The sequence below is a fragment of the Cadophora gregata genome (genome assembly GCF_030347475.1).
Source record: "Cadophora gregata isolate MNR1 chromosome Unknown scaffold_1, whole genome shotgun sequence".
Lineage (NCBI taxonomy): Eukaryota > Fungi > Ascomycota > Leotiomycetes > Helotiales > Ploettnerulaceae > Cadophora > Cadophora gregata.
The window spans coordinates 787874-814345 of NW_026695924.1; the positions used below are offsets into that span (position 1 = coordinate 787874).

General features: G+C 48.0%; 9 protein-coding genes across 9 annotated transcripts; 5 read left to right on the top strand and 4 right to left on the bottom strand.

Moving 5' to 3' along the window:
* Window positions 1-1818: 1818 nt before the first annotated feature.
* Window positions 1819-3418, bottom strand: CDB4 (Curved DNA-binding protein (42 kDa protein); the record flags this gene model as incomplete). The annotated part of the gene is made up of 4 exons (XM_058493393.1): window positions 1819-2042; window positions 2203-3012; window positions 3062-3250; window positions 3388-3418. The coding sequence occupies 4 exons, from the start codon at window positions 3416-3418 to the stop codon at window positions 1819-1821; spliced, it is 1254 nt and encodes a 417-aa protein (XP_058363593.1).
* Window positions 3419-3894: 476 nt separating this feature from the next.
* Window positions 3895-6192, top strand: SNF5 (SWI/SNF chromatin-remodeling complex subunit; the record flags this gene model as incomplete). The annotated part of the gene is made up of 2 exons (XM_058493394.1): window positions 3895-5718; window positions 5857-6192. The coding sequence occupies 2 exons, from the start codon at window positions 3895-3897 to the stop codon at window positions 6190-6192; spliced, it is 2160 nt and encodes a 719-aa protein (XP_058363594.1).
* Window positions 6193-7437: 1245 nt separating this feature from the next.
* Window positions 7438-9620, top strand: ONS95_000248 (uncharacterized protein). The gene is made up of 8 exons (XM_058493395.1): window positions 7438-7565; window positions 7615-7669; window positions 7728-7789; window positions 7877-7974; window positions 8057-8426; window positions 8483-8623; window positions 8676-8761; window positions 8824-9620. The coding sequence occupies exons 1-8, from the start codon at window positions 7483-7485 to the stop codon at window positions 9372-9374; spliced, it is 1446 nt and encodes a 481-aa protein (XP_058363595.1). The 5' UTR covers window positions 7438-7482; the 3' UTR covers window positions 9375-9620.
* Window positions 9621-10132: 512 nt separating this feature from the next.
* ONS95_000249 (uncharacterized protein) lies at window positions 10133-12247 on the top strand (the record flags this gene model as incomplete). The annotated part of the gene is made up of 4 exons (XM_058493396.1): window positions 10133-10401; window positions 10449-10579; window positions 10630-11364; window positions 11412-12247. 4 exons carry the CDS (start codon window positions 10133-10135, stop codon window positions 12245-12247), a joined length of 1971 nt encoding a protein of 656 aa, XP_058363596.1.
* Window positions 12248-12818: 571 nt separating this feature from the next.
* Window positions 12819-13883, bottom strand: ONS95_000250 (uncharacterized protein). Its single transcript, XM_058493397.1, has 2 exons — window positions 13559-13883; window positions 12819-13496 (listed from the first exon to the last, which is right to left on the bottom strand). Exons 1-2 carry the CDS (start codon window positions 13618-13620, stop codon window positions 12893-12895), a joined length of 666 nt encoding a protein of 221 aa, XP_058363597.1. The 5' UTR covers window positions 13621-13883; the 3' UTR covers window positions 12819-12892.
* Window positions 13884-16451: 2568 nt separating this feature from the next.
* ONS95_000251 (uncharacterized protein) lies at window positions 16452-17597 on the top strand (the record flags this gene model as incomplete). Its single annotated transcript, XM_058493398.1, has 1 exon — window positions 16452-17597. The coding sequence occupies one exon, from the start codon at window positions 16452-16454 to the stop codon at window positions 17595-17597; it is 1146 nt and encodes a 381-aa protein (XP_058363598.1).
* A 150-nt stretch (window positions 17598-17747) lies between these two features.
* On the bottom strand, window positions 17748-20273 carry ONS95_000252 (uncharacterized protein). The gene is made up of 3 exons (XM_058493399.1): window positions 19850-20273; window positions 18967-19093; window positions 17748-18910 (listed from the first exon to the last, which is right to left on the bottom strand). The coding sequence occupies exons 1-3, from the start codon at window positions 20018-20020 to the stop codon at window positions 17931-17933; spliced, it is 1278 nt and encodes a 425-aa protein (XP_058363599.1). The 5' UTR covers window positions 20021-20273; the 3' UTR covers window positions 17748-17930.
* Window positions 20274-22696: 2423 nt separating this feature from the next.
* CDC42_1 (Rho GTPase) lies at window positions 22697-23525 on the bottom strand (the record flags this gene model as incomplete). The annotated part of the gene is made up of 4 exons (XM_058493400.1): window positions 22697-22762; window positions 22818-23196; window positions 23279-23398; window positions 23506-23525. 4 exons carry the CDS (start codon window positions 23523-23525, stop codon window positions 22697-22699), a joined length of 585 nt encoding a protein of 194 aa, XP_058363600.1.
* Window positions 23526-25245: 1720 nt separating this feature from the next.
* ONS95_000254 (uncharacterized protein) lies at window positions 25246-26095 on the top strand (the record flags this gene model as incomplete). Its single annotated transcript, XM_058493401.1, has 2 exons — window positions 25246-25362; window positions 25502-26095. The coding sequence occupies 2 exons, from the start codon at window positions 25246-25248 to the stop codon at window positions 26093-26095; spliced, it is 711 nt and encodes a 236-aa protein (XP_058363601.1).
* Between the last annotated feature and the right edge of the window lie 377 nt (window positions 26096-26472).

Below are 26472 nucleotides of genomic sequence, written 5' to 3' on the forward strand. Positions count from 1 at the left end.
ACGCGTGCAGGACTTTCCAACCTAGCGCCTGACCACAAAATCCGAACGAGGCAGGATATGTGATCCCTAGAGACCATTCAGATACTTCTACATGTTTCGCTGGAGAATTATTCACTATTACCCCTATTCCAAGCGAGATCCTCGGCAATGTTGGGTAGACATGCTGATTCTGATGCTCGAGCCAGTGAAGGAAAATTTTCGCACACAGCAACGGGCTACAAATTTTCAACACTGGATGGCCAATAAAGATATATGTAGCGGCTGAATCATTCTTCGAAACTTTCTCGTCCCTTCTTCCAAAGCTGTTCCTTCGTGAAAGTTCCCTTCAAAGTACGAAGACTACATAAGCGATGACGAAATATGTACCATCGGCATCTCAAACCCCAAGAAACCAGGACATTGGAACGTACAACTCACTGTAAGGAATCATCTATCCTTCCATATCCTACACGTCCTCTCGCAGAGGCTCCATTCAAAGTACGTAGAATAAATAGGCAATGACGAAATACAACTTGCTCACGGATGCCCCAAATCAAGAGACGAACATCTTGGAGCATACAAGTCTCTGAAAGTATTCAAACATCCTTTCCATACCCTCACACGTCATCGCCCTTTTCTTTCCATACAAGTAGCGCACACAGTCACAACCCTAAAACTCTACAATCTAGGAGAATACCCAACCCATCCCAACACTTCACACAACCCATTAACAAACAATCCATTTCCAAGCAACCAAAAATACAGCCCAAGAATTTGAAGCTTCTCCCTACCCTATAGTCATATCAAACTCCCAGCCTAAATTCCACCAATCTCTCACCATTCACAGGCTCCCTCACAAAAAGAAAATCTCAACTCCTAATACACAATACACTTCCCACCATTCCCAACACCACCACCAGAATCCACACCTTGAAAACACACTTCGAGACCAGCTCACAAAACCTCAATTCCCCAACCACGAGCCAAGTCCACAATTCCCAAATATCCAACTACCATCTCATTTCCAAACAGTCAGTACAAGCACACAAACAAGCATCTCAATCACTTCCCCATCGCATCGCATCACCTCACTCGCATTCTTTCCCCAGCGCCAAAGCTCAGCTCAGATCCAGTGGTAAAGTACTGCTGTAGCATAAGGTCTTTTTGAGCCCGGCTCAAAAAGTGAAATCTGAAGTATGTAGACAGCCAGATGTAGATTAGTGATGTCTGTCAAGAAGGAACCCTAGGAAGTTTTTCTTTGGAATAGAGAATAGAGAATAGAGGCCTGGACTTGGAGTGTAGTGTAGAGTAGTGTAGTATCGTGTGATGTTCGGCATATTTGAGCTGGGCTCAAGAAACTTGCTGGGGTTCATCGCTGCCCAGGTGTGAAGATGTGTCATAGTACATGATACCCATGAAGTAGTCTTTCTTTACTTGAGTATGGGTTTAGGAAATTATCATGTAATGGTTGCAAACTATTTGTTTTTTCGCTGGTGATAACATTGAAAGAGAATGAGAATAGTGGATACGTATCAGGTCTGTAGAAAAAGCAACGTGTTTTAGTAAAATTATGGACGATATGGGCGCACGCAAAGGAATGTACTGGGAACCGCTCAAATGGGAGGTCAAATGCCTGGATATGGATGATAGACCAAGCAGGTGAACGGCATTTCCACTGTCCACCTAGGTAGTTTGTTACCTACATCGAAAAGACCATGCAAATGACCCGTGCCCAGCCCATCCCAATCCAGCTCTCCATTAGAGCCTATTTCCCACAGACCCAATCCATCCATAGATATCCCACCCCATCAAATCATGCACTCATTCCCTCCCAACCACTTACTCCTCATCACTGCTCTCCTCATCATCGTCATCAGCAGCTGCGGCGGCCTTCTTGGCTGGCTTCTTCTTCTTGTTCTTGTTCTTGGCTTTGGCTTCCTTGGCTAGGGGTTGCTCGAGGATCTTGAGGACTTCTTCGTCGGTGATCTTTTTGTCGGTCTTGAACTTGGAGAGGTCTGGGGATGGTGGTGCGGCGATTCTTTGGAGACCATTCTTGGTGATTGCTGGGTGGTGTTAGTAAGGATATTACGGAATTTTGTAGAGGGTATGAAAGTGCGAAAACCCCAAAGCTTGTTCGATGTCCTGAGACTTCTCTGGGCAATGAACAAGGCTTTGGGAGGTCTTCTGCTTCCTTTTCCAAATTCAAAGGGACCAGAAACATACCAATTGTGGTCAAAAGTCTACCAACAGCAGCACCATCCTTATCTCCTGCAACCTCGTATGCACGGAGAACGTTTCCTCGTACACACTCAACAACACCAACCTTGGCATCTCTCTCATCCTCAAGTTGTCTCAAACTGAATGGGAAGACACCAAATCTCTTCATAACCTCGTTAAGAACTTTCTTGGAGCTAGGTCTCTTCAAGGCGTATGTAAGGGTTGTACGTCTGTGGAGTGTAGTTCTGTTCTCGAAGTTCTTGATCTTTCCGGTTCCGGCACTGACGCCCATCTCAACACCCCAAACATCACCAACCTCTGGGATACCCTCTCCCTTAGTTCCATCACCTGGAGAAAGGATAATCTTCTTCTTTCCCTCAATCTCATTTCGCTCAAATTGCCAACTGGTGGTGTGCTCTACCAAGTTGCAGTCGTAGCTCTTCACAACCTTCTCCAACAAACTGGTGATCTTGCTCTGAGTTGGGGCCTTGACCTTTGCTGCCTTTGCCTTCTCCTCATCTGTACCAGTGGCCAAAAGTCCTGGTGGAACCATCAACCGTAATAGAAGCTCGTTCGCCCAGTATGTAGCCAGTAGAAGATCAGCATCCCGACCCTCGATTGTGCCCTTGTTGTCAGCAGTTGGAATGATGATGGTATCGCAGACAATTGTTCCGAAACCATCAATTTGTGCACCCAACTGGATCTTGATAGCCTCTCCCTCCTTCAATGTGACAGCAGCTTCGGCCTCATCGGACTTTAGTGGGGTGTATGGCGTGACAAAGGAAGATGGGGAGACGGTGGTAGGATGAGAAATTCCTGGACAGTGTCAGAAATATTAGAGACTCGAGTGTGTATCCGCTTCTACCCTTTGAGATCTTCTTTCCACGGTAGACCTTGGAAATCTCCTCGTCCAGAAGCTTGTCACCCTGCTCGCAGATGGTGACGATCTTCTCTCCAGCAACGCAAAGAGCAGTAACAGCCTCCAAAACCTTCTGAGAAATGGCAGCAGCACTCTTGTATTTGGTAAGGGTATCGGGGTTATTGAGAGTGTAATCTAGATATCGAAATGCATATGTCAGTACATAGTTACCAAGCTTTTTCAAAGCTCGTCGTTGTGCTGGTTCTGGAGCTGATAGCGGGGTAAATCCAAAACACCCCTCCATCCAAGAAAGAGCGTGCGAATCAACATACCAATCTCCTCGGTTTCCTTCTTGTCTGCCATGATGATGGATGTTCGGTAAGTCTGGTGTTTGTTTTTGAAAAGGGCTCGTGTATGGAGTGAAGGAGTGTAAGAAGTTGTCGATTGTTTGGAAAAGGAGGGGTTAGACTGTGGGCAAGTTGAAATTAGCGAAGGCCAGACAGAGCAAGATGTCCCTGGCTCGCCTGGCCACGGCAGAGTCGCAGACTCGAGCTCCCGTCCCGCATTTTCACCTTCAGCATCATCGAGGCGGACCAGGGTGTTTTGCCAAGGCCGCCCTCCGGCGAGTTCCGGCACGTGACTAATGTTCATGCTGCACTGCCCAGGTGCACCAGCCAGGCTCCGGCTCATGTCGCGGTGCAGTGGTCAGTCAACATGGCGCGCTTCACTCAACTCTAAATCCAAACTCGACCCTCCCAACCTTCAATCCCATCTCCAGGGCTCCATCGCATCGCACTTCAACAGTACAGTGTCGCATAGCTGTCGCGAATGCATTCGCCATGGCTCCAGATCCACAGGCATCCTCAGACCCCCAGGCTACAGATGCCGTCGACACCCATCCAGCCCCTTCTTCTCCTCTAACCCATCGACCACGGACAAAAGAGGACTTCCAGAAGATCTTGCTCGAAAGCCACATTCATCATGATTTATTACACACTGCTGCGATGCTGGAGACGCAAGCCAATCGGGAGAAAGATTACAATTTCAGGAACCAGCAGGCAGAGGATTACAAGAAGGTTCGCGACGAGTACCGACAATATTTCACCCCCAGTCGACTCTTTGGTCCTGGCTATGGGGGTTATGGAAATGGGAGGACAGATGGGCCGGCGCATGTAGTCTATCCTCACCAAAAGCCAAGATTGGGGCATAAGAAGACCCCAAGGTTGCGAATCAAGCGCAAAGATGTAGCGATGCAGGCAGAACAGGAGGAAGAATTGGTGCCTATCCGGTTGGAGATCGATTGGGATAAGATCAAGCTTCGAGATACGTTTACCTGGAACTACTACGATCGAATCATAACTCCCGAGATCTTTGCAGCGCAGATGGTTGAGGATTTTGGCCTAACTCCTCCTGCACACGGCCCAGTTCTGGAGCAGGTTCAGCACCAATTGCGCGAGCAGCTGATTGATTTCTATCCTCAATTGTATGCTGGAGAAGAAGCGCTGGATCCAGAGCTGCCATACTCGGCTTACAAGAACGAAGAGATGCGAATCCTCATCAAGCTGAACATAACGATTGGCCCGCATACATTGGAGGATAAATTTGAATGGGAGATTAACAACCCATTGAACTCTCCAGAAGAGTTTGCGCAGAGTTTGGCTCGAGAACTATCATTAGCAGGAGAGTTTACTACCGCGATTGCACATTCGATACGAGAACAGTGCCAGCTATTCACAAGGAGTTTGTACATTGTTGGGCATCCATTTGATGGGCGACCCTTGGAAGATGCAGATTTAATTGCTGGATTCTTGCCATCTCCGTTACCTTCAGTTTTCAGGCCACAGCAGCAAGCGCGAGAATATACGCCTTTCTTGTACGAGTTGACGGAAGCAGATCTGGAGCGCGGGGAAGTAATATACTCACGAGAACAGAGGAGACAGAAACGCTCTGTGAACAGAAGAGGTGGACCAACATTACCAGATTTGAAAGACAGACAGCGGACTGTGCGAACACTGGTAGTATCATCAGTTATTCCAGGCTCAGCTGAGAAGGTTGAGGACAGTCGACTGTACAAAAGAATTGGAGGAGTTGGAGGCAAAGGTAAACGTCCTGGAGCTCGAGATGGAGAGCTTTCGGAGGAATCGGAAAGTGAAGATTCCAATCCCGAATCTCCAGCAATGTCGAATCTGCAGACCGGAACAGCGAGAACCAGAAACATGCGTGGAGCAGCTACAGCTGCCCAACAAAGGATGGCGAACCTGGGAAGATCGGAAACTCCTGAAGCAGCAGTGCTTCATCATCACGAAACTAGAACTTCTGCTAGAAGATTTGGTGGCCGTGATGCCCGTGAGGACAGCGAACCTCCATCCTTGATCGTCAAGCTTAAACCTGGGCGAGAAAGGATGAGGAAGTGGTATCGTGAGATCAACCGACCTGCAAGCCGTCCTTCAACTTCACAACCACCCGAAACGCCTGCTTCTCGCGCTCCAGCAACACCTGCTGCCTCTACTCCAGCCGTCCCCCCTGGCTCCATGGGGCCCCCATCAACTCCTAATGCCCAAAGCCAGACGATCCAGCCTCCTACCACTCCCGTGCCAGTCGGGCAAATTGGTCGAGTCGATGCACCACCCCCTCCCCCGCCAGGACAACCACCCCACGTTCCTGTGAGCAAGGCCCTTTCATAACTTCGACCTTCAGGTACTTGCTGTCACGAAACAATCAAGTGATTGCCGTTAAAGAATGGCATATTCCCCAAGAATTCGTTCGAATCATATCTCAAATGTATATACTGACAGTCACAGCCTCCCCCTCCATCCTGGCTTACAGCTGGCCTCACTGGCCTTCTCACCCAGTACCCAGGTGATCGATTCGAAGGCGTAATGCGGTATTCCGCTGTAAACACCGCCACAGAGCTGCCCTGTCCAGCACCTGCACCAGGCACAACACCAGAAGGAATAAAGTGGATGTATCTTCCACGCATAAGATGCCACGACTGTCCAGGCAAGCTCTACACGCCCGGTCCAGAAACCACAGTCGGGAACTTCGAGGTCCACTTGAAAAATCGTCAACATCGAGAGAGGGTGGATGGGAGGATAGCAGCAGACAGGAATGCATCTACGGGTGCTTCCAGTTCTTGAGCAAGTTGGACTTTAGAACAGGTGTAATATATCAAAGAGTAAGGAACGGACAACATGGAGTTCTGGGAGTAAGATAGGACGGGGAGTTGCAGTTCCAATATGACAGGTCACGAATCGCGAATTGCGGTTGGATAAGCTGAACCAATACTAAACTTTTACACGTGGGAGCCGCGGCCGATCCTCTCCCCTTCTTTCTGCCTATTCTATCTATCACCCAGTGGTCACCAAATGCTTATCTTTTTACGTTCTGCATGCTGCCAACGCACATCATTTCTACAATGTCTACTAGCTATCATCATCCCCACAGATCATGAACCTCACATCCCAACCAACAAAATTTCTTCACCATCCATACAACAGATCCACGCCACGGCCAGCAAGTCGCAGCCTCCCACTACCCCTCTTATACAACATAACCAAGATAACCCTTGGTAGAAGATTCAAGACGGGAATTCCGAAGCGGTCGCGCGCCAAGAATGGGGTACCTACACAAATTGCCGGTTGGTCTTTGCCTCCTTCCCCTCCAGGACCTCCACATCAAGATAACAGCTGCAAGGAGAGCTCCACCACCGTAGTTGGATCATACTGTACCCCTCTCGATGCTACTCAGGGCCGCCGCTGTACTTCAAGCGAGCCAGCCAGCCAGCCAGCCATCGAGCATGGGTCTTTTCTTGCCTGACTGTCTGCCCTCCTTGGAAGGCTGCCTCGCCTCCACTTCTGCTGTACAGACGAAGGTATGAATAGTAACGGCCTGGCAGGCTGGCGCGCGGGCAACGTACATGTCGTTTATCATCTATCAGCTTGGCAACGGCTGTGTTGCGGGCATATCCTCGCTATCTTCGGGATTGGGATTGGGATTGTCTATGGATAACAATGGTGGAGACGAGGATGGAGAGATCGAGAGATGTGAATGTATATAGCATAGCTGATCTTTCCGCAAGAATGGAGAGCCCGTTTTGTTCTGGTTGTGCGTTTCTGCATTCGGATCTGGAGATTTGAATCTTGTCATTGGGTTTGATTGTGTTTAAGCGAGTACAATGAATTCAACAGAAAACCATGGTGTGACGCCAATAAGTCAATCGGAACAGCTCTCGATCGACGAGAAATACCCGATTGATGAGAAGTGTGAGAAGAGTTCCTCCTCGGATGAGCATGTCGATGTCGTTGTCGTGGAGGAGGGTGGTGATGATATTAAAGAGTCTGGTATATTGCACATCCACCACCATCTCTCTCTCATCCTGCCATATCGATACCCAGTCTTGTTGCGGTACGGACGATATATTGATCTCCATGCTGACATATCGCCAAGATTATACACCAGAAGAATACAAGAAGCTCCTCAAGAAAATAGATAGATATCTCCTACCGCTCATGTATGTCAATCCCCATTTGTGTCACTCAGGTTCTAATGCTACGTTCTAGGTGGGTATGCTACGGTATCCAGCAAGCGGATAAGACATCGTTGGGGACTCAGGCGGTATGTCTAGAGACAATAATTCTCACTATCAAATAAGAAACTAATATGATTTATCCAGCTTTTCGGGATTCGGGAAGACACGAATCTTGTGGGCCAGCAATATCAGTGGTTGACTACTATGTAAGTTACCCCTTGCTTTTGAATAGTATGATATAAAAGAAGTGGACACAAGGAAATTGGACATTAACAGTTGACTCTTCTGCAAAGTTTCTACATCGCCTATCTCTCCGGCGAACTCCCCTCCAACTTCCTCCTCCAACGATGGGCCCTCGGTCGAACACTAAGTATTTACATGCTCTGCTGGGGTACGTCTCATCTGATCCCACTGCCCACTCCATAAAACCTAAGAAACCGGGCGAAGCAACTAACCTGCCCCTCCCTCCACAGGAATCTGCGTAATCTGCATCTCCGCCGCCCAAAACTGGGCCCATCTAATGATCCTCCGCACCCTCCAAGGCTTCTTCGAGTGCACCATCTCACCGGGCTTCATCCTCGTAATCGGGACCTGGTACCGCACAGTGGAGCACTCTTCCCGCTCTCTATTCTTCCAGTCTGCTAATGCAGGGTTTGGCGTGATCGCCGATCTGGTTATGTATGGGATTGGGACGCATGCAGAGAGGTATGGGGGCATTGCGGCGTGGAGGTGTATTTCTTTGTTTTTGGGGGCGGCGACGATTGTTGCGGCTTTGGTGTGTTTTGTGTTGTTGGGGAGTCCGAAGGAGGTGAGGTGGATGAGTAAGGGGGAGAAGAGGATGGCGTAGGTTGCCTTTGCTCTGAGTGTTATGGATGCGAGACTGATGAGTGGATATTTAGTGCTGCGAGAATCATCAGTAACAAGGCTGGTCGAGATGTCACTGGCACAAAGTGGAATTGGGATCAGGTTGTGGAGGCGCTCAAGGACCCTGTGCTGTATTTCTCGACGCTCAATGCTTTCTTGAGCTCTGTTCCAAACGGGTATGTCGTTTCTCTCGGTCAAGCTCATACATCAGCTAACCAGAATTTATAGTGGCATCACCACCTTTGGTTCCTTGATGTACAAATCATTCGGCTTCACACAACTCCAAGTCCTCCTCGTTGGAATCCCACGCTCAGGTATGTCTATCCCCTCATCACTACTCTATCTCTTCTCAACTCCGTAGACTAACAACCAACAGTCATGTCTCTAATAATCTTCCTCATCGTCGGAATCTACACCCGCAAAGTCCCCAACAGACGCATGTACATCATGGCTCTCTCCACCCTCCCCCCCTTCATCGGGCTCCTCTCGCTCTCCCTCCTCCCCTCCTCCCCTTCCCTCAAATGGACAAAATGGGGCCTCTACTTCATGACCGTGCCCACAGTGCTCTCTCTCTTCCTAGCCTGGACACTCATCCCCTCCAATATCTCAGGCCGCACCAAAAAGACGATCATCTCCTCAAGTACATTCCTAGGATACTGTGTGGGTAACATGTGCGGTAGTCAGATCTTCAGGACGGAGGATGCCCCGCAGTATATCCCTGGTACGATTGGAGCGAGTATATGTTTGGGGATGGAGTTTGTGTGTATTTGTGCGTGGAGGGGTTGGTATATGTGGCAGAATGGGAAGCGGGAGAGGATGGCGAGGCAGAGTGGAGTGAGTGCCGAGGAGATGGAGAGGTTGGGGAGGGAGATGGGAGAGAGGGATGTGACAGATATGAAGAATCCGTATTTTAGTTATTCGTTGTGATGGTGGGTGTTGTGCCTGAGGGATGAGGTGGGGTATCGGATTCCTGGCTAGAAACATATGGTCGGTAAGAGTCCATCGAAGAGAGGCACTGAAAATTCTAGTAGACAAACGCCTCATATAAATTTTGCAAAGTAGAAAACGTCGCCAAGTCGATGGTTTCTCTCACAGAAACGGGCCTGTTACATTGAGCTTAGGGAGTGGCAGCTCAGTATGCTGCCATCAGCACGCCAGTTCCTTTCGAAACAAACTTTGATCTTTCTCCTTTCCCTCAGTCCTTCACTACAATATCTCCACATAATAAGTTCAATTCCATTCTCAGCTTCTAAATTAAATCACACGCAGTAAGTGGATATTTCGTTAAGTGTTAACACATGAACCTTCAAGTCCGAGATTTTCTACGAGCAAAGGCGAAAAGGAGACTCTAGAAACATAATAGTATGCGAAGCTCCCCTCTTCATCTATGCCGCCATTCCCATTGGCTTCCGTCATAATACAGTACCTTCAATTCGACGGACTGAGTTGGCGCCATCACTAAAATCGTTTCTGCATCCATTGGCAGGTGCGGAGACGCAGATCCTTGGGACCGATGGGATGACGATCTCCTAGTTCGTAGTCTAGCACTAAGGGTCTGGTCTCCTACCCCATCTTATCAGATTTCCAGACGATAATCAAATTTATTTTTCTTCATATCTCTTGCCGCACTCATTTCACACAATTCGATGAGTTTAGACCGAGTTTAAACACTTGGAGGTGGCAAGATGGATTCCACTTCAGGCGCGCAGAAGGATGTCCAGCTGGACACTCTCAATCACAGACCTGAAGGACGACATTCTTTACACAGTGGAAGCAGTACTGCTCATGGTGGGAATGGAGAGCTCAATCAGAAAGATGTCGAGAATTTTGATGCGGAATCCATGCCTAGCCCTGGAGCCAGTACACCAGATGAAGATGCTCAGAATGGTGTGAAGAATATGGAGGCTGTGGCCATGACATGGAAGAAATGGGGCTTGATATTTGCTTATACCAGGTAATTGTACTTTATGAGGAAAAATTCATGGAACTCACTTCTCCTAGTATCTTTCTCATGGCATTCTCGACTTCTCTAGAAGGGCAAGTCGTTCAGTCAGTATCGGTATTTGCGACGAGTTCTTTCCAAACGCATTCTTTGATTTCTACTGTCTATGTCGTGCAAGGAGTTGTCAATGGTAAGACTCGAATTCCTATTCCAGATTCTGCAATTACTGACGAAAACTAGCTGTGATAAAAACGCCCATGGCGAAAGTAGCAGACGTATTCGGTCGTCTCGAAGCTTTCTCCTTCAGCATCCTCCTCTACGTACTCGGCTACATCCAAATGGCCGTCTCCAAAAACGTCGAGACTTTCGCAGCAGCTCAGATCTTCTACTCAGCTGGCAGCACTGGTCTGCAGATTCTTCAGCAGATTTTCATTGCCGATACGAGCGATCTCTTGAACAGAGCCTTGTGGTCTAGTTTACCGGACATTCCATTCTTGATCACGGTCTGGATAGGATCGCTGATCGGAAATGATATTTTGGATACGACTACCTGGAGATGGGGATATGGAATCTGGTGTATTATCTTGCCGGTCATGTTTATGCCACTCGCTTTGTCTTTGTTTCTGAACAATCGGAAAGCGAGGAAGCTTGGTTTAACCACCGAGACTCAATTCAATGGTATGAGCCCGTGGCAAGTTGTCAAGCATCTCTGGTTCGAGCTTGATCTGGGCGGAATTCTCCTTCTGAGCGCAGCATTCGCACTTATCCTGATCTCACTCACTATTGCATCACGACAATCATCTGGATGGGCATCTGGAAAGATCATCGCTATGCTCGTGATCGGAATAACTTGCTTCGTTGTCTTTCCCTTCTGGGAGAATATCAAGAAACTCGCTCCGCACCCATTGATTCCAATGCACCTACTCAGATCCCGCACTTTCAGTGCAGGGTGTGGTGTTGGTTTCTTCTACTTCAGTAAGTTTTCACTTGCTCCTACAGTATTCATTTCTGACATTATCTAGTGTCGTTCTACCTCTCCGTCCAGCCATACTTCTACTCCTACCTCATCGTCGTGCAAGGCAAATCCATCACATCCGCCGGCCGAATTGTACAGACCTTCTCCTTCTCCTCAACCGTCTCTTCGATCATCATTTCCTTCTTCATCAAGTACACAAAATACTACAAGCCATACGTCGTCTTCGGAACATGCATCTACATCATGGGAATCGGCCTCATGATCAGATATCGCACCATGGGCGTCTCGACCGGGGCACTCGTCGGCACACAAATCGCAGTGGGCATTGGCGGTGGTATGATTAACGTCCCAGCACAACTAGGAGTCCAAGCCAGCACCGATCATCAGCACGTCGCAGTCGCTACAGCCGTGTTCCTTACCTGTGTAGAACTCGGTGGTGCAGTCGGCTCAGCTATTTCTGGTGCGATTTGGAGTAAGAACATCCCCGTGAAATTGAATCAGTATCTCCCAGATGCGACGAAGAGCAATGCCACGGCCATCTATAACAATATCAATAATGCTGTTGTTTATCCAATGGGCTCGCCCGAGCGCGAGGCGATTAATAGAGCGTATCAGGAGACGATGCATACATTGCTTATTATTGCGATTTGTGTCACTGTGCCGATTTTTCTGCTGAGCTTGTTGATGAGGAATTATAATCTTGATAAGATGGAACAGAGTGTTAAGGGACGAGTTATTGGTGGGACAGTTAAGGAGGGGCAGGGGTTCGAGAGTGTTAGAAAGGAGGGGAGTGGTGGTAGAATGGGTTTGGGAAAGTGGTTGCAATTGCCAGGGATGAAGAAGCGGCCTGCTAAGCATGAAGAACCTGATGTTGTGTCGTAACTACCAAAGTTAGCATAGAGCTTTTAGGTACACTGAATGATATATTATTTCCTGTGAATCCAAGTCAAATTTGAGAAGAGTCTTGGTTAAAGTGACACAGCGAGGCTGCGAGGGTGCTAAATGAGGGCGATTGCGATATTGTCCAAATTCATATCAACGAGCTGCGTATCTGACTGTATCTGTAGAAAGTACTGATTCCACGAAGCTCGTCGGATACCACGAACAGAAAAAGGCCAAGGTCGAGATCTGTATGTTTATCAGAAACCTCGCTTAATTCTTTGGGCAGTGGGAACTCTTCTGGTGGTGAAGGCGTGTCTACCTCTGTAAGCTCCACATCTGCTCTGTGAAATCAAGCATATGTATGTTTTTGATATCATGTATGCGTGTGTTTCTTTCAGTATATCATACTAAACTTTGAAGTCGCGGCTCCCAGCAGTACAATATGTCCTTCGTATATTTATAGCGGGGTATCAGAATCTTACCATTGAGTGGCTTTGGCTCTCCCTCAAACTTCGAATGGATTACAATTATTCAATTATAAACAAACAGAAATACACTTATTCTCTCATTCGTAGCAGTTTAGGAAGTGTTGATGGCTATGTGAGCTAGCGAAAAAGGGTATATCTCAACATTTGCATCTCCTCCCTACACAAGCAAAATCGCCATTGCAATCGCAACGACAGCAAGTAACGAAGTCCTCCCCTTCAACGACGAAGCATCTCCCATCTTAGCCCACTCCTCACACCCGCCATGATTCGCATCATACCCCGCAGACGGCCCAATCGCAAAACTCTTCACCGGCTGCTTCAACTCCTGACACTGTCCCCCATCCTTCGTCTGACAGCTCGTCTCAAACCACGGGTAATTCTTCTCAGGCATAAACGCATCCCCGCCGACTTGTTCACAATCCTCAAACGCATACGTATAGAAGACCCATCTTCCCGACTCTCCAGGTTTAATCTCCCCCGTTTGGTTGACTTGCTCGTACCAGACGTTCGTGTAATTCGTAGTGGGGTTGTAGTCCTCACGATTATGTAAGGTGTAGTTGACGAGTTGGTCTACTGAATCGGTGGGACCGCGCCAAAGGCCTTGGGACCCGCTGTCTGAGGTACGGGTGAAGATGTCGCTGAGGTTGAAGCAGACGTAGCCGTTTGGGATGGAGTAGGTGGTTAAGGATATGGCCTCGTTGATGGGACTTTGGGAACAAGTCCTGCCTTCGACGGAGGGGAAGAATGCTACTGTGAGGTTTCTGTTGGGAGGTGGTTATTAGCCACGATTTGGGCTCTTGAGAGGGTCGTTGGTGACTCTCACTCTTGCGCAGAAGCGTGGAGCACGTAAGTAAGTGTCAGAAGTATGAATTGTGTCGCGAACATGACTCCTGACTGATAATTGAGTCAAATTATTATGTGCTGTGGTCTTGGACTAAATCAGTGCGATTGTGATGAACCCTTGAGACGGGATGAGAAGCGCTATGTGCACTGCGACTTGGAGACGAGACGTATTCAATTTGCAGACAGAAACTTTTGACTGAGTGAAAATGAAAAATAGGCGACGACCCGAAATTGATGTACTCTTGAGCTGGGCTCGTCGCTGATTCTTATCTCGCCTCGAGCAGCAACACAGTCGTCAATGTCACATAGTGAAGGCCAGGAGTAGCATAACATTGACATGGCACAATCGACGATAATAGGGCATCTCGTATGCTGTGATGTCAGCCCAGGATTTTCCTGAATCCTACATACTCGATTGAGCAATGATTGACTTTAATGGTTTAGCCGTCCAATCAGAGGCGCGCATTCGTTCCCAGCAGTCCCTACTTGGAAATAAACAGATATCCCTACCTATTCTTTAAAGTCTTCTGTCCAGTACAAAACATGGGAAAGCTTACGCCGAGCCGCTAGACTCTACAAGCTTGACCGAAAGGCTTGCTTTTTCTGATGGGCACTAGACGATTCGAAGTCTAGAATATAGTTTTTATCCAAGCGAGGTTTCGTCAGAGATAGGGAAAGCTGAGAGGCACAGACAACCCTATCGCAGGCCTGTTCTACGGGGGCTGAAGAGGTTACTATTGTGATACTTGTATTATATCTTCGAGAAATTTGGGAAGTCAATCAGGATGCATCACATCGCTTGTCTTCGGCGGTATGCAGCACGACTGCTCCAAGAACCGAAAGTCACATGCTGCAAAGGGAATAAGATACTAGGTAGGTTTGGACAAAAATCCACAACTTCCAGGAGAAACAAAACGAAAGGAGAACCAGAGAACCATGAGTAACGCTTCTAGAGGAGGATTTCTCCCATGTAAACAATAACCGGAGGTTTAGCGAGGGTCCAGCAAAGTGAACCCCCGAGACCCTCCAACCCAAATGTTAGTGGGTGGATCGAGAATCAGTGGCGCAGCACTCCACCAATGCGTCCGTCCACTATTCACCACTAAACCTACTCGAGTACCACACCATCTCCCAAGGTTTTCGCTTGCCGGGCACACTGAATTAATCCAAAGTCCAAAAAATTGCAAAAAATGTGATGTCCCTCAGGCGCGAGTCGAACCTGTACAACTGTTAACAGCTGTCTGAGAGAAATTTGTGTAGCCGAAGCTATTGAGGAGTGAGGCCACTTACGCGCGACATTCCGGTGAGACTGAACAATTACAGCCGGACGCCATAAACCAACTAGACGACCGAGGGTGAACCAACTGAGCATGTCAGAGGCTGATTTGTTGCAGAAGTTGTTATTTCACTACATGTAGTCAGATAAAAAATTGGAATTGAGTTATGCCCCTTAAAATTGGTTGGCTGACTTAGTGTGTGACAGCCCACTTGTCATTACATAACCGAAAGCATCACTTCTCAATATCACGACAAAACCACCTAGGTATAACTCAAGCTGTACTCAGACACAATAGTTCTTATTACAGCTGGTACACCGTCGATCGTCTAGTCTATGGCGTCCGGCTGTATTTGTTCTATCTGACCGGAATGTCGTGACTCTCGCATGGGAACTCCCGTTGGCCCCGCGCTTGTCTTTCAAGTTTTTCCTAGCTTTCAGGCTTATTCATCATGTCCAAAACTTTCAAACTTCACGATAAGTCTATCAACTTTCATCACTTCAATGAAGATGTTTTGTATTCGTCGATTCTCTGGATATTAATTTGTTAGAGAGCGGCAAAGTCGTTCTCCTTCTTTATGATAGAAATCGCACTTGATCTTCATGCTCGAGACGCTGTCTGGCTCTTAGTAGAGTCAGACATCACTGATTGAGCAAAAACCGAACACTGATTCTGTTGTGATCGCCATTCCATGTTCAGTTGTGTTTCACTTTCCTTTTTCTTTCTCTGGAATAAGCGAGCAATAGGGTAGGACTTGATCTCGTTGCAATGGTTGACTTGCACAGCAACATGTGTCTTTCTATGCTCATCGGCGGTCCGAGTTCATAAAACTCGTATCGAGTAGAGGTACAAGAAGGCCGTGACAGGTGTGGCAGTTGCGGGGTTCCTCATTTTAAAAGTGTTTGGTACCACTCTACTCAAGTTCAGCAAAAAGCAAGTTCTCATCCTCCCCTTTCTTCTATACGATTTCTACTTCTTTGTTCACTGCTCTTATCAATGGTAAAGGTTCTGCTGTTGTGTTAGCATTCAGTCAAAGCCCAAGTTGGCTTAGAAACAGTCGGCTCGAATCTTGATACCAAAATGAGATTTTCATGGAATTAATTAGAGTCATACTAGAGGAATGTAGCTGCTGCGGTCTTCTTCAAAGCTCGCTTCTCTTGTCTCTGTGTACAAAATTGCAGATCTTTGTTGTTATTAGCGATGTCGTATGTTGTGAAACTGATGGAATGGGGCTATATTGCTCTTGAGCTACCTTTCAAGTGCCACAGTGCCTCAGTGTATGGCGCTGTGTGATGGGAATGGAATGCTGTGGTTTCAACAAAATAGACGGAAATGGTTGTATGACAACGAAGGGGGCACCAAACGAAACTTTGCGACACCGGGTGGTGGATTCAGGTCTGCGGGAAGTGGTATGAAATCTCTATATAATCTGGCAATTCTCTACAAAGTTCGGTTCTCAACATTACAGAACTTTGCGAGTCGTCTCTATACTATACAGCGTGCAATTTCCCTGGCCTCTATTGCCTTCATTTGTATCTGCATACAATTGCTGCACCCAAGAACAACAAACTTCCTCCCACATCGTTCCTCATCAACATGAGGTTCGGAATCATCTCTACTCTTTTCCCCTGCCTAGCACTCGCGGGCAAGGGCACACCTCCCCCAGGAGTGACCGCCAACAATCTGACCGAAGGCTCACTCGGAGTCATGTCAGCTCCATCCTTCGTGCTTTTCGCCTCTCCTGATGGAACAGCACCACCAATTGGCCAGTCAGACAAGGAGGAGCTCGAAAACGCAGTGAAGAGTAGCTACCTGGACAAATTCCCAAGCACGCTCGATCCAGTCTGGTTCTCGACTGGCATCAGCGCAACCAGAAAGCGGACATCTGATGGCTACAATGAATATGACGTTCAAATTCCGAATCTTGGGACATGCCATCCTCGACTTTCCAGCGTGGTTCCCATTGCTGAGGGCATTTTCTGCAGCTCAACTTCGACCGGGTGTAGCTACGCACGACAGGTCACGCTCTCTCAGACGTACTCCACGACGGCTGGCTTGAAAGTCGGCGCTTCCGTGACGGTTGGGGGATCGTGGATAGTCAGTGTGGAGATAAGTATTACTACCGAAGCATCGTGGGAAGAGACTTGGTCGTCTGGATCGTCTGAGTCAAACACCTACACGTTTAACCTCGCCCCTGGCGGAAGTTGTATACCGAGCATGATCCATGTGGAGCTAGAATGTGACGTTGCCCAAGGGACGTATTGGCATGATACCACAATGCCTTCGCTAGCGGAAGCAATCATCACGGGTCTCCTACTCGAATTCGATAAAAACAGACATGAATCAGCGGCGCCCTACGGTAGGGAAGGTGTAGGGTCCGGCTTGCAGTACTGTCGCTATCAACCTATGGATATCAAGGTCTTGGAAGCTCCAGCGTATAGGCCGGAGCTCTGGAAGTCACTGATCAATGACGCGGACACCAGTCGTGGGATGGCTTACATTGGCAATCCCGCAGATCTGAATTCTTTCCGCGTGCCGGACCCGAACCATCCAAGCCTGAATAAAAACTTCGACGAAGATGAATTGATTTTTTCGCGGCCAGGGGGAATAGCTGATGTTGCAACACAACAGCCCCGGTTCTTGCGCTGCAAGCCTGCTCGACCCAAGTCAAAGAGTGGGAAAATGCTCGTTCCGATGAAAGGACAAGGTGGAATTGTTCAGGGGTACATCGGCTGTATCTAATATGTGGAAGATAGCAGAAGTGTTGGAACATGCCAGAAAGTATAGGACGATGGAGGTCATGTTCGGATTGAAATTCCTTTATTTTTCCTAACATCCATCTCCCAGTCGGTGAATATATGATAACTTGTTGGAGTGTATCACCAATATCATCGGCTTATGAGCGGCAAGCTGTTGATGTCGACGCCAAGTCGCCAGTATAAACTTGGTTGAACTCTTTCATTCTCAAGCTATTTGAAGGCATTTTTTCTACGGGAAAGTTCCTCCGATGGGAGCCTTATCACGATTCTCTATTCCATAACCACAACTCAGCAAAGTCCCCTTCCTATACGGACATCACAACTCATCTTTTCCCTTCCCCTTCCCCTCAACCTTCTCCTTCACCACCTCCCCAGTACCCCATACCCCAGTCCCATCCTTAATCCGCACCTCACTCTCCTTCCCCATATCCACCAATCCTCTCTTAACAATACTCGTCAAAATCTCATAGGCGACCTGCGCGCCGGCTAACGCAGTCTGTTCACCAACCCCATCATAAGCAGGCGCAACCTCTACAATATCCGCACCAACAACATTCAGCCCTTCGATCCCCCTCAAAATCTTAATCAGTTCGCGACTGGTCCATCCACCTGCCTCGGGTGTCCCAGTACCTGGTGCGAGTCCTGGATCCAGAACGTCGATATCGACGGAGAGGTAAACGGGAGTGGTTGTGCCAATGCGGTTTAAGATGGAGGAGATTACGCCTTTGGTTCCGAGGTCGTCAATGTCATCGGATGAGATGCGTAGGAAGCCTTGGTTAGTGTCGTCTTCGAAGTCGGCCCAGTCGTCGCCTGATAGACGGGTTCGGAGACCGGCGTGGACGGAAGAGCCGTTTAGGATGAGGCCTTCGTTGGAAGCAATCCAGAACATGCTGCCGTGGTTGAACTGTGCTTGATCACTTGGCCACGGGGAAGGGTATTTGGCTGGGTGCCAAGTGTCGAGATGGGCGTCGAAGTGAAGGACTGCGACGGGTCCACCATGGACTTTGTTTAGGCCTCGTAGAGCAGCGAGAGCGAGGGAGTGGTCGCCGCCGAGGGAGATGAGCTTGGGGTATTTGAGGGTTGAGGAGAGGGGTGTGCGGTGTCCGAGTTCGAGATAAGCGGATGTCATTTGTGTGAGGGCCATGGCGTTATCGAGAGGAGTAACGGGGATGTCTCCGCAGTCGAGAATGGTTGCCCATGATGAGTAGGGATTTATTGCTGCGCGGGCATTGAAGCCACGGAAGGATGTTTGACGAGATGAAGCTGCTCGGATAGCTCGAGGGCCGAATCGAGCGCCTGTAATTGTCAGAGAAACCAAGTAAGATAACTCTTGATAAGGATATAGGATATACCTGGTCTGTAGCTAACAGCAGTGTCGAAGGGAACTCCTATAATACCGATATCGAACTGGGTTTGTGGTTTGGTGAGACACTTGACATGTTCTAGATGTGCAAAAGAGTTGACGCCATTGAAACCCCACTGTCGATCTGATTAGTACCCGATCCCCGATCTATAGCATGGAAGTACTATAACAAGATCAAAAAGAGGACGAATATGGCATCGTAAAAAGAGAAGTGATCATTTCAGCTACTCATTTGATGAAGTTCAGACTACTTCGTGCTCATAAGAGGGCACATTATGAGAAGATCGGAGGAAATATTGCTCAACAAGCAGCGGAGCAGAACAAAATGGCGAGTCTTGACATCTTTTTCATTCTCAGAGCGTAAGAATACGAGACCAAAACACCAAGCTCATTTTCAAGACAGTCATGAGAAGAGAGAGAAAACTCCAACATCGTCCTCAAAGCAGCAGAAAGACACCACCGCAGTCAACGTCCAAACAGAAGATCTTGTGGCATTGAAGGATCTGCATCCGATACTGATCGAGCCGAACCAAGCATATACAGAAAGACGCTCTCTCAAACCTCAAAGACTCTCGCCCAGAAGACAACGATCAAGCTTCATAAGGAGAATAACATAAAAAAAAAAAAGGTCACCCAACCCAATCTCTCACCATTCACCCCCCAATGGAAAAAACACGCAACAGCAAAGCCAACTCAAAACTTTGCGGGCTTGCCTGAAAATCCCTCCCGTCAACTTTGGAAGACTTTCTCTCTCACCACCCACCAACCCACCCCACCTTTAACATAAATGCCAGAAACACAAGCTCTGCAACACCCAAAAAAAAATGTCACAAATATCAAAACTCGTAACACAAATATAGAAATCAACTAACCTCAAACCCCCACTTCCTCTGCAACTCCTCCGCCGAATCCCTCACATATTCCCTCTCATGCAGCGGGATATCCTCTCCTTCTTCGCCGTGGGCATGGTGATGTTCATGGCCACCCACCAAACTAGCCACTGCCAATAAAGAAGGCAGGAGGAGGAATGGCGTGATCTTCATGATTTTATGGACAATATACAAAATTGATTATCAAGAAGAAAGAAATATACTGATACTACAGCAAGATTGAGCTGTTGGTAAAAGGTAAGTGAGTTAAGCACTAAGTGAGAAAGCCTGTTGAAGATGTTTGAAGCAAGCGATTACGTTATCTGACTTTTTTATTTCAAAGGTGGTGCTTGGCTGGGCTAGGGTGGGCTAGGACGGGCTGGCTGGCTGCTGGGCTGGCTTATCTACAGTACCTACAGTAAAAGCCTTAAAGTATTTCCTATCTACCCACCCTGCCACTCTCGAGCCGCCTACCTTACCTTATCCATCAACACTACCTTAGGTAACAACACCGCACATTCTTCCCTCCCACTCCTACTCCCACTCCCACTCTTGGAGCAAATCAATGGAAGTGGAAGGGCCGTGAAGCGAACGCCTATCCCGAAGCCGAAGCCGAAGCCGATCACGATTTCGATTTCGACTTCGATTCATGCTGTAGGTATGAATTCCGAGAACCGATGCATGTTTGGGTACCAAATCTTATATATATATATATATAGGTATTGTATGCGTACAGTAACTTCACCCCGGATTTACTTGCAAAAGTTAAGTACCTGATGGCAGTAGGTAGTAGTAAGTAAGTAAGTAATTAAGTAAGTAATGCATGCTCGCTCGGGTTCGAGTGCTGGCTAGCTGGCTGACTGGCTGGCTGGCTGGCTGGGTGCTCGTATTGACTTGATTGAGTTACGAGGAGTAAGTTACTGGTGAGGAAAATGAATGAATGAATGAATAGAAGGAATAGAAGGAATAGAAGGAATAGAAGGAATAGAAGGAATAGAAGGAATAGAAGGAATAGAAGGAATAGAAGGAATAGAATGAATGAATGAAACAATCAATCAACGAGAGTAAAGAAACGCGTCCAATTAATATATATATATATTTTCCGGATTACCAGATAGTCAGATAGTCAGATAACCAGATTGATATCTTGTATATGCTAAGTTACAAGGCTTCCTCCTCCTCCTCCTCCTCCTCCTCTTCCTCCTCCATGTACCCAAGATATATTTTTGTGGTTCAAAGCAGAAAAAGACAACACCATATTAACCTAATATAATATAATATAGTTAGTTAGTTTGTAAACACAGTACTTACCTTACGTTACCTTACCAACCAACGAATCTCTTAGGTTTGTTTTCAAGGTAAGAAAAGAAGGTGAGAAAGAAAGAGATCACTCACTCACTCATTAGGTACCCAATCAATCATACATACACATATACATACATACAAGTTAAGTAAGTAAGTGAATCAGTTAGTTAGTTAGTTAGTTAGTCTTTCCCCATTGCTGATTTGATTTGATTTGATTTGATTGATTTGATTGATTTGATTGATTTGATTGATTTGATTGATTTGATTGATTTGATTGATTTGATTGATTTGATTGATTGATTTGGTATTCTCCGTAGGTCCGTAGGTAGCGTCAAACCCACCTCATTTATAATCCAATCTTCTGGCAGCTTGCGGCGCTTGGTAGGACAGATCCCTCTTTCTCTCTCTCTCTCTCTCTCTCTCTCTCTCTCTCTCTCTCTCTCTCTCTCTCTCTCTCTCTCTCTCTCTCTCTCTCTCGAGACAATTAAACCATAACCGGGCAGAAAATCGAAATCAAAATCGAAAGCCAAAGGAAACCCCAAACTACACCATACCATACCATACCATACCATATCATATCATACTATACCAAGAACATGTATATCAAGCGCCTCCCTCTTTACGATACGATACGATACGATACGGAAGGAGCCAAGAATCCCGAAGTGGCTGAGAAGGAGAAGGGGGAGATCAAATCCGAGATGTAGTAGTAGGTAAAGTAGACCCGAAAACCCCAGGGAACGGAATATTTGACGAAGACGATATGGTTTGGTATGCAAAGGCCACCACCAAAAAAAGAAAAAAAGAAAAAAAAAAAAATTGAAGCGGAGGAACCAAGAATGTGAAGAAGTCCTATTCTGCTCTGCACCTGTGTGAGAATCTGCATACCGTAGAGTACCATTCTATACCATACCACACCAAATCACACCATACCACACCATACCAAAGCACATCAGCCCTATTTGCTTGCTTGCCCTGGCCTATCTGCTGTGTCTTCTGATGCCTTCTCCACCACTCCACTCCCAATGCAAATGTAACAGACAAGGCAGGGGACACCAAAAAAGAAGAAGAAGAAGACAACAGAAAAGGACGGAGAGAGAAAAGAATAAAAAAAGAGTAAGTTCAAAATATGCCCCCAGACTCCCTGCTTTCTTTCTCTCTTTATTTAAAAAAAATCGAACATTGCTTTCCTGCGTTCCCATTCCCACTCCCACTCCTCCATCCACGCTCACACTTTCCTCAGCACTTCTGGTGCCTGACAGCAGGATTGTACCACCATCTGCCCCCCTTTCGCCAGTCTGCATTTACCCCCCCCGACTGATTGCACGCACACGTTCTACGCCCCCTCCCCCGCCCCCGCCCCGGAATGTTGAAGGATTCGGAAGAAAAAGAAGATTTGGTTTATGAAGTGGACTGGGATTTCGATGGATTCGACGGACGGATGGATTTGAGTGTTGACAGAACGGTGGTGGAATTTCTAATTGGTGTGGGGAAGAAGGAATCTCGTTCATCGGGGGGAGTTGCTTTGAACTGGACGGAACCGCATTACAAGATTAAGCAAGATCGATGCTTCTTCTTTGGCGCTGGGGGCTCGAGAGCTGCAACGATTGCCTATGCCAAGTCAGTATGTCTGTGCCGAATTCCAATTCTTAAATGTATGGCATACCTCATCAAAGACATCCTTGAGCTTGTACTGCGTCAGGGCACTACATTCCACATATTTCACGGCACCCAATTCCTTCGCCATTTTCTCACCATCCTCCTTCTTGACCGGACTCATCTTTTGCTTCCCCAGCTTTTCCCTCACACTCGGGTCATCTCTTAAATCGGTCTGGGTACCAACAATCAGGCACGGAACTCCGGGACAGTGGTGATGGACCTCTGGGAACCATTTCTCCCGTACGTTCTCGAAGGATGCGGGTGAGGTGACGGAGAAGCAAACGAGGAAGACGTCGGTTTGAGGATATGATAGCGGACGTAGTCGATCGTAATCTTCTTGTCCAGCCGTATCGAAGAGTCCTAGGGTATATGGCTCATCGCCAATCCTATATATGTATTAGAATTGCATGTGTTGGTATTGGATGGAGGAATGCTGGCAGATTGCGGATGTTGTAAGAACCAACTCACATTACAGTGACGGCATAATTATCGAAGACTGTGGGAACATATTCGGAAGGAAATTTGTTTGTGGTGTAGCTGATGAGAAGACAAGTCTTGCCCACAGCACCATCACCGACGACCACACATCTGCAGATTTGCCATTAGCTTGTATTCATAGCATCCCGATGTATCCATATGATTGTGAAGGCATCCTGCGCACGTTCGAGGAGTCGCAGATGGTGGGAGGTACACACTTTATTGTTGCGACGACCATTGTTCCGTTGTCACCCTTCCTTCGTTCGATCACCAAGCTGAGACGACGCTGCAATGCACTACCTGCGCAAACCAACTATTTCCTACTACGCTCTCGGGAATATCTGCTCACTGACTGCGCACGGAGAGGTCGACTCGGGGGTCGGTGGGAGATCGTTCGGGAGATGGGCGTCGTTGGATGTTACAACGGACGAGACGAAGATGGCTATGGCTATCCAGGCCGATAAGTAGCAGAGCTGGCCCTTTTCGGGTTGGCCTGTTCTGGACAGGATGCGGATTGGACTGGACTGGATTGCTGGGAGTGCGGCTAAAATAGCAGCGAGTGAGCACAGCAGGAAGCAGCAGACCGGATTGGGATTTCAGCGACCGTATTCAGCGAGCGGTGGACGACAGGCAAGAACGGAATATCGAGTATAGGCAGGCGAGGCAGGTCAGGAGGTGAGGTGAGGTTGGAGATCGAGATGTCGTTGCGGCACTGTTTGTTACAGTACAGTACAGTAGGGAACGGCAGGTTGGTTGTTGATTTGATTTGATTTGATTGTCGCAAGGATTGGATAGGAGGCGGCCTGGGCAACGGACTGTTGATTCCTGGGACCGAGTGGGTTGACGACGTAGAGAAGTGGATCTGGGATCCTGGATCAGACAGTAAATGATTCAGGAGGACGAACGAGGCAATAATAATCGGCGCAGTGATGCAGCGAGATAGTGCGTGCAGTATTCGTAATTGGGGGAGCCAGGCGGCAGGCACTGAAATAGGGCAGGGCAGGCCCAGCTGGGGATTGAGATGAGGATGAGACGGAACGGGTGGTGGTTGAACTGTTGTTGGCTTGCAGGAGCCGTGCAGACGTGCAGACGTCCAGACGTGCAAAGCGGTGCAGCTGCAGATTGATACAGTTTATTCGTTACCTTAGGATGCAGACTGAAGTTCAGGGCAACTCGTGTGCATCCGGGCTGGGTTGAGTTATGGATTGGGAAACAAAGCACTGGACTGGACCAGAGGGGATTCCAGTCAGGATGCACGATCAAGGGCCCGCACCGCAGCAGAAACAGAGGAAGTCGTGAAACGAACGCCGACTGAGGCCTGCCTGCCTGCTTGGGATAAGCAATAAAATGGCAGTTTTGGATCCAGGACCAATCGACCGTGAAGAGAACAAAATCCAGCAAGCAAGAATTGTAAATTACAAGCAAGACAACTGGAAGATACTCCTCTGGCTCGGGTTCTAGCGGACTTGATACCTGGCGATTGATATCAAAGGCGGTGAGGGGAGTGAGTGACGATAACCCGGAGGAGGGAGGAGGAGCTGGAAGGGCAGAAGATAGAAAAGGTGGGGTTCCAGTTTATGGGAAGAAGAACATCGTTGGGAAACTTTATATCTCCCTCCCCCCCTCCGACTCTAAGTTACTGTCATTTCCGCTACAAGGACATTCCATTCCATCCGCATTGTCTCCCATTAACCCTCCTCAAATCCAATTCCACGCCGTCTTCAAGTCCATCCAATCCCTCCTCTCACCATCCCACACGGACATCCCAGCCCAGCACGAACGCGTCGCTCGCGTGGCCAACACGCCAATAAATTCATCACGAACCTAAGCTCTGTTGATTCTAGACTTTCTGCAAGCCCCCGTCACATCCCATCCCATCCTATGCCAAAAGGTCCTCCGCTCAGCTCAGCTTGCTCGGTCTAGACAAGCAAGCAATTCACACCTCAACAGCAACAATCATGGCGACAGACTCTCAAGCCCTCTCGGACGAGATCGACTCTCTGCTCGTCCGCTATCTGACCCTCCTGGACGAATACACCTCGTTGCGCGGCTCTCTTAGCTCGCTGCAGTCTTCGGTATGGCCCTCTTCCCCGCGGGAACTCTATTATTTCTCCTATGCGGCCTGGGTCTTCCGGCGCTCGATCCTCTTTTTGGCTCTTCGCCCTGTCTGGTTACTATGGGTGAACTTAACGTTGACTTTATTGTGTATTCTAGATTTACACGAATATCGCTCGAGCCAACTTCCAGGCAGAGAGAGGAGTGAGCTATGGGAGGGAGGCTTACGATCGGAGGGCTTTGACGCCTAATCGGGTGTGCAGAGTGACAGGAGATGTTGGAGATGGGACGGTGGTTTTTGAGTTTGGGAAGGTTGTGGAAGAGGAATCTGCAGCGACAGAGCAGACCTCTGTGAATAAGGTGGAAGGGCAAGAGGAGGAAGATGGCAGTGACAGTGATAAGACGGAAGATATTGCGGAAGGCATGGAGAAAGTCAGCATTGGAACCGACCTCTCTGCCAATACTTCCACAGACAAGAACAACGATCCCTCACCTCCCAAACCCACTCCCACCCCAAACGAAACCCCAGATCCAATCCGCATGTTCGGCTTCAGCATTCCCACCGCTCTCCGCACTGCCCAATCCTCTTCCATCCAACTCGTCGAATCTTCCATACCACGTCTGGCGAGCATAAGTTTACAGATGCAGGCGCTAGAGATACAGATTCGCAGAGCGAGGAAGTACAGGGCGAAGGCTCTGGCTGCAGAGGCAGGGAGTGTGAAGGGTAGGGCAAAAGAAGGAATTGCTGCATGATCATTCGACGATGCTGCAGCATGGATATTTGGCAGAGGAGGAAGAGGAGGAGGCTTGAAAGGCTGAGAAGCTGGACATGAATAGAGCCACGACGGTAGTTAATGATACTTCAATTTTCAGGACTTGAGCTTTATCAAAACTCCAGCAATTATACCAATACGCAGCCGAAACAATCAAGGCCCCCATCTAGACAATGGAGATGGAAGCCAGATTCTCAAGTCACCCCTTTTTGGTACCAGTCACTTCACCTGGCGGTAGTATTGGCGAGAACCACAGACAGGAAGGAAAGTCGAAAGAGACAACACATCTTCTTCGGCTTCTTCCTCGCTTTGTACATCCCACCACCACCAGCAGCGAACAGCACATCTCAATCACAA

What these genes read in the sequence shown, in the direction of transcription:
- ONS95_000250 (XM_058493397.1), bottom strand. Translation starts at nt 13,620, where the DNA reads ATGTTCGCGACACAATTCATACTTCTGACACTTACTTACGTGCTCCAC. An exon ending in CTCCACGCTTCTGCGCAAGA is followed by an intron (nt 13,497 to 13,558) that starts GTGAGAGTCACC and finishes ACCTCCCAACAG; the next exon opens with AAACCTCACAGTAGCATTCT.
- ONS95_000248 (XM_058493395.1), top strand. Translation starts at nt 7,483, where the DNA reads ATGCTGACATATCGCCAAGATTATACACCAGAAGAATACAAGAAGCTC. An exon ending in AGATATCTCCTACCGCTCAT is followed by an intron (nt 7,566 to 7,614) that starts GTATGTCAATCC and finishes GCTACGTTCTAG; the next exon opens with GTGGGTATGCTACGGTATCC. An exon ending in TATCAGTGGTTGACTACTAT is followed by an intron (nt 7,790 to 7,876) that starts GTAAGTTACCCC and finishes TCTTCTGCAAAG; the next exon opens with TTTCTACATCGCCTATCTCT.
- ONS95_000252 (XM_058493399.1), bottom strand. Translation starts at nt 20,020, where the DNA reads ATGAAGATCACGCCATTCCTCCTCCTGCCTTCTTTATTGGCAGTGGCT. An exon ending in AGAGGAAGTGGGGGTTTGAG is followed by an intron (nt 19,094 to 19,849) that starts GTTAGTTGATTT and finishes TCAGATCGACAG; the next exon opens with TGGGGTTTCAATGGCGTCAA. An exon ending in TGCTGTTAGCTACAGACCAG is followed by an intron (nt 18,911 to 18,966) that starts GTATATCCTATA and finishes TGACAATTACAG; the next exon opens with GCGCTCGATTCGGCCCTCGA.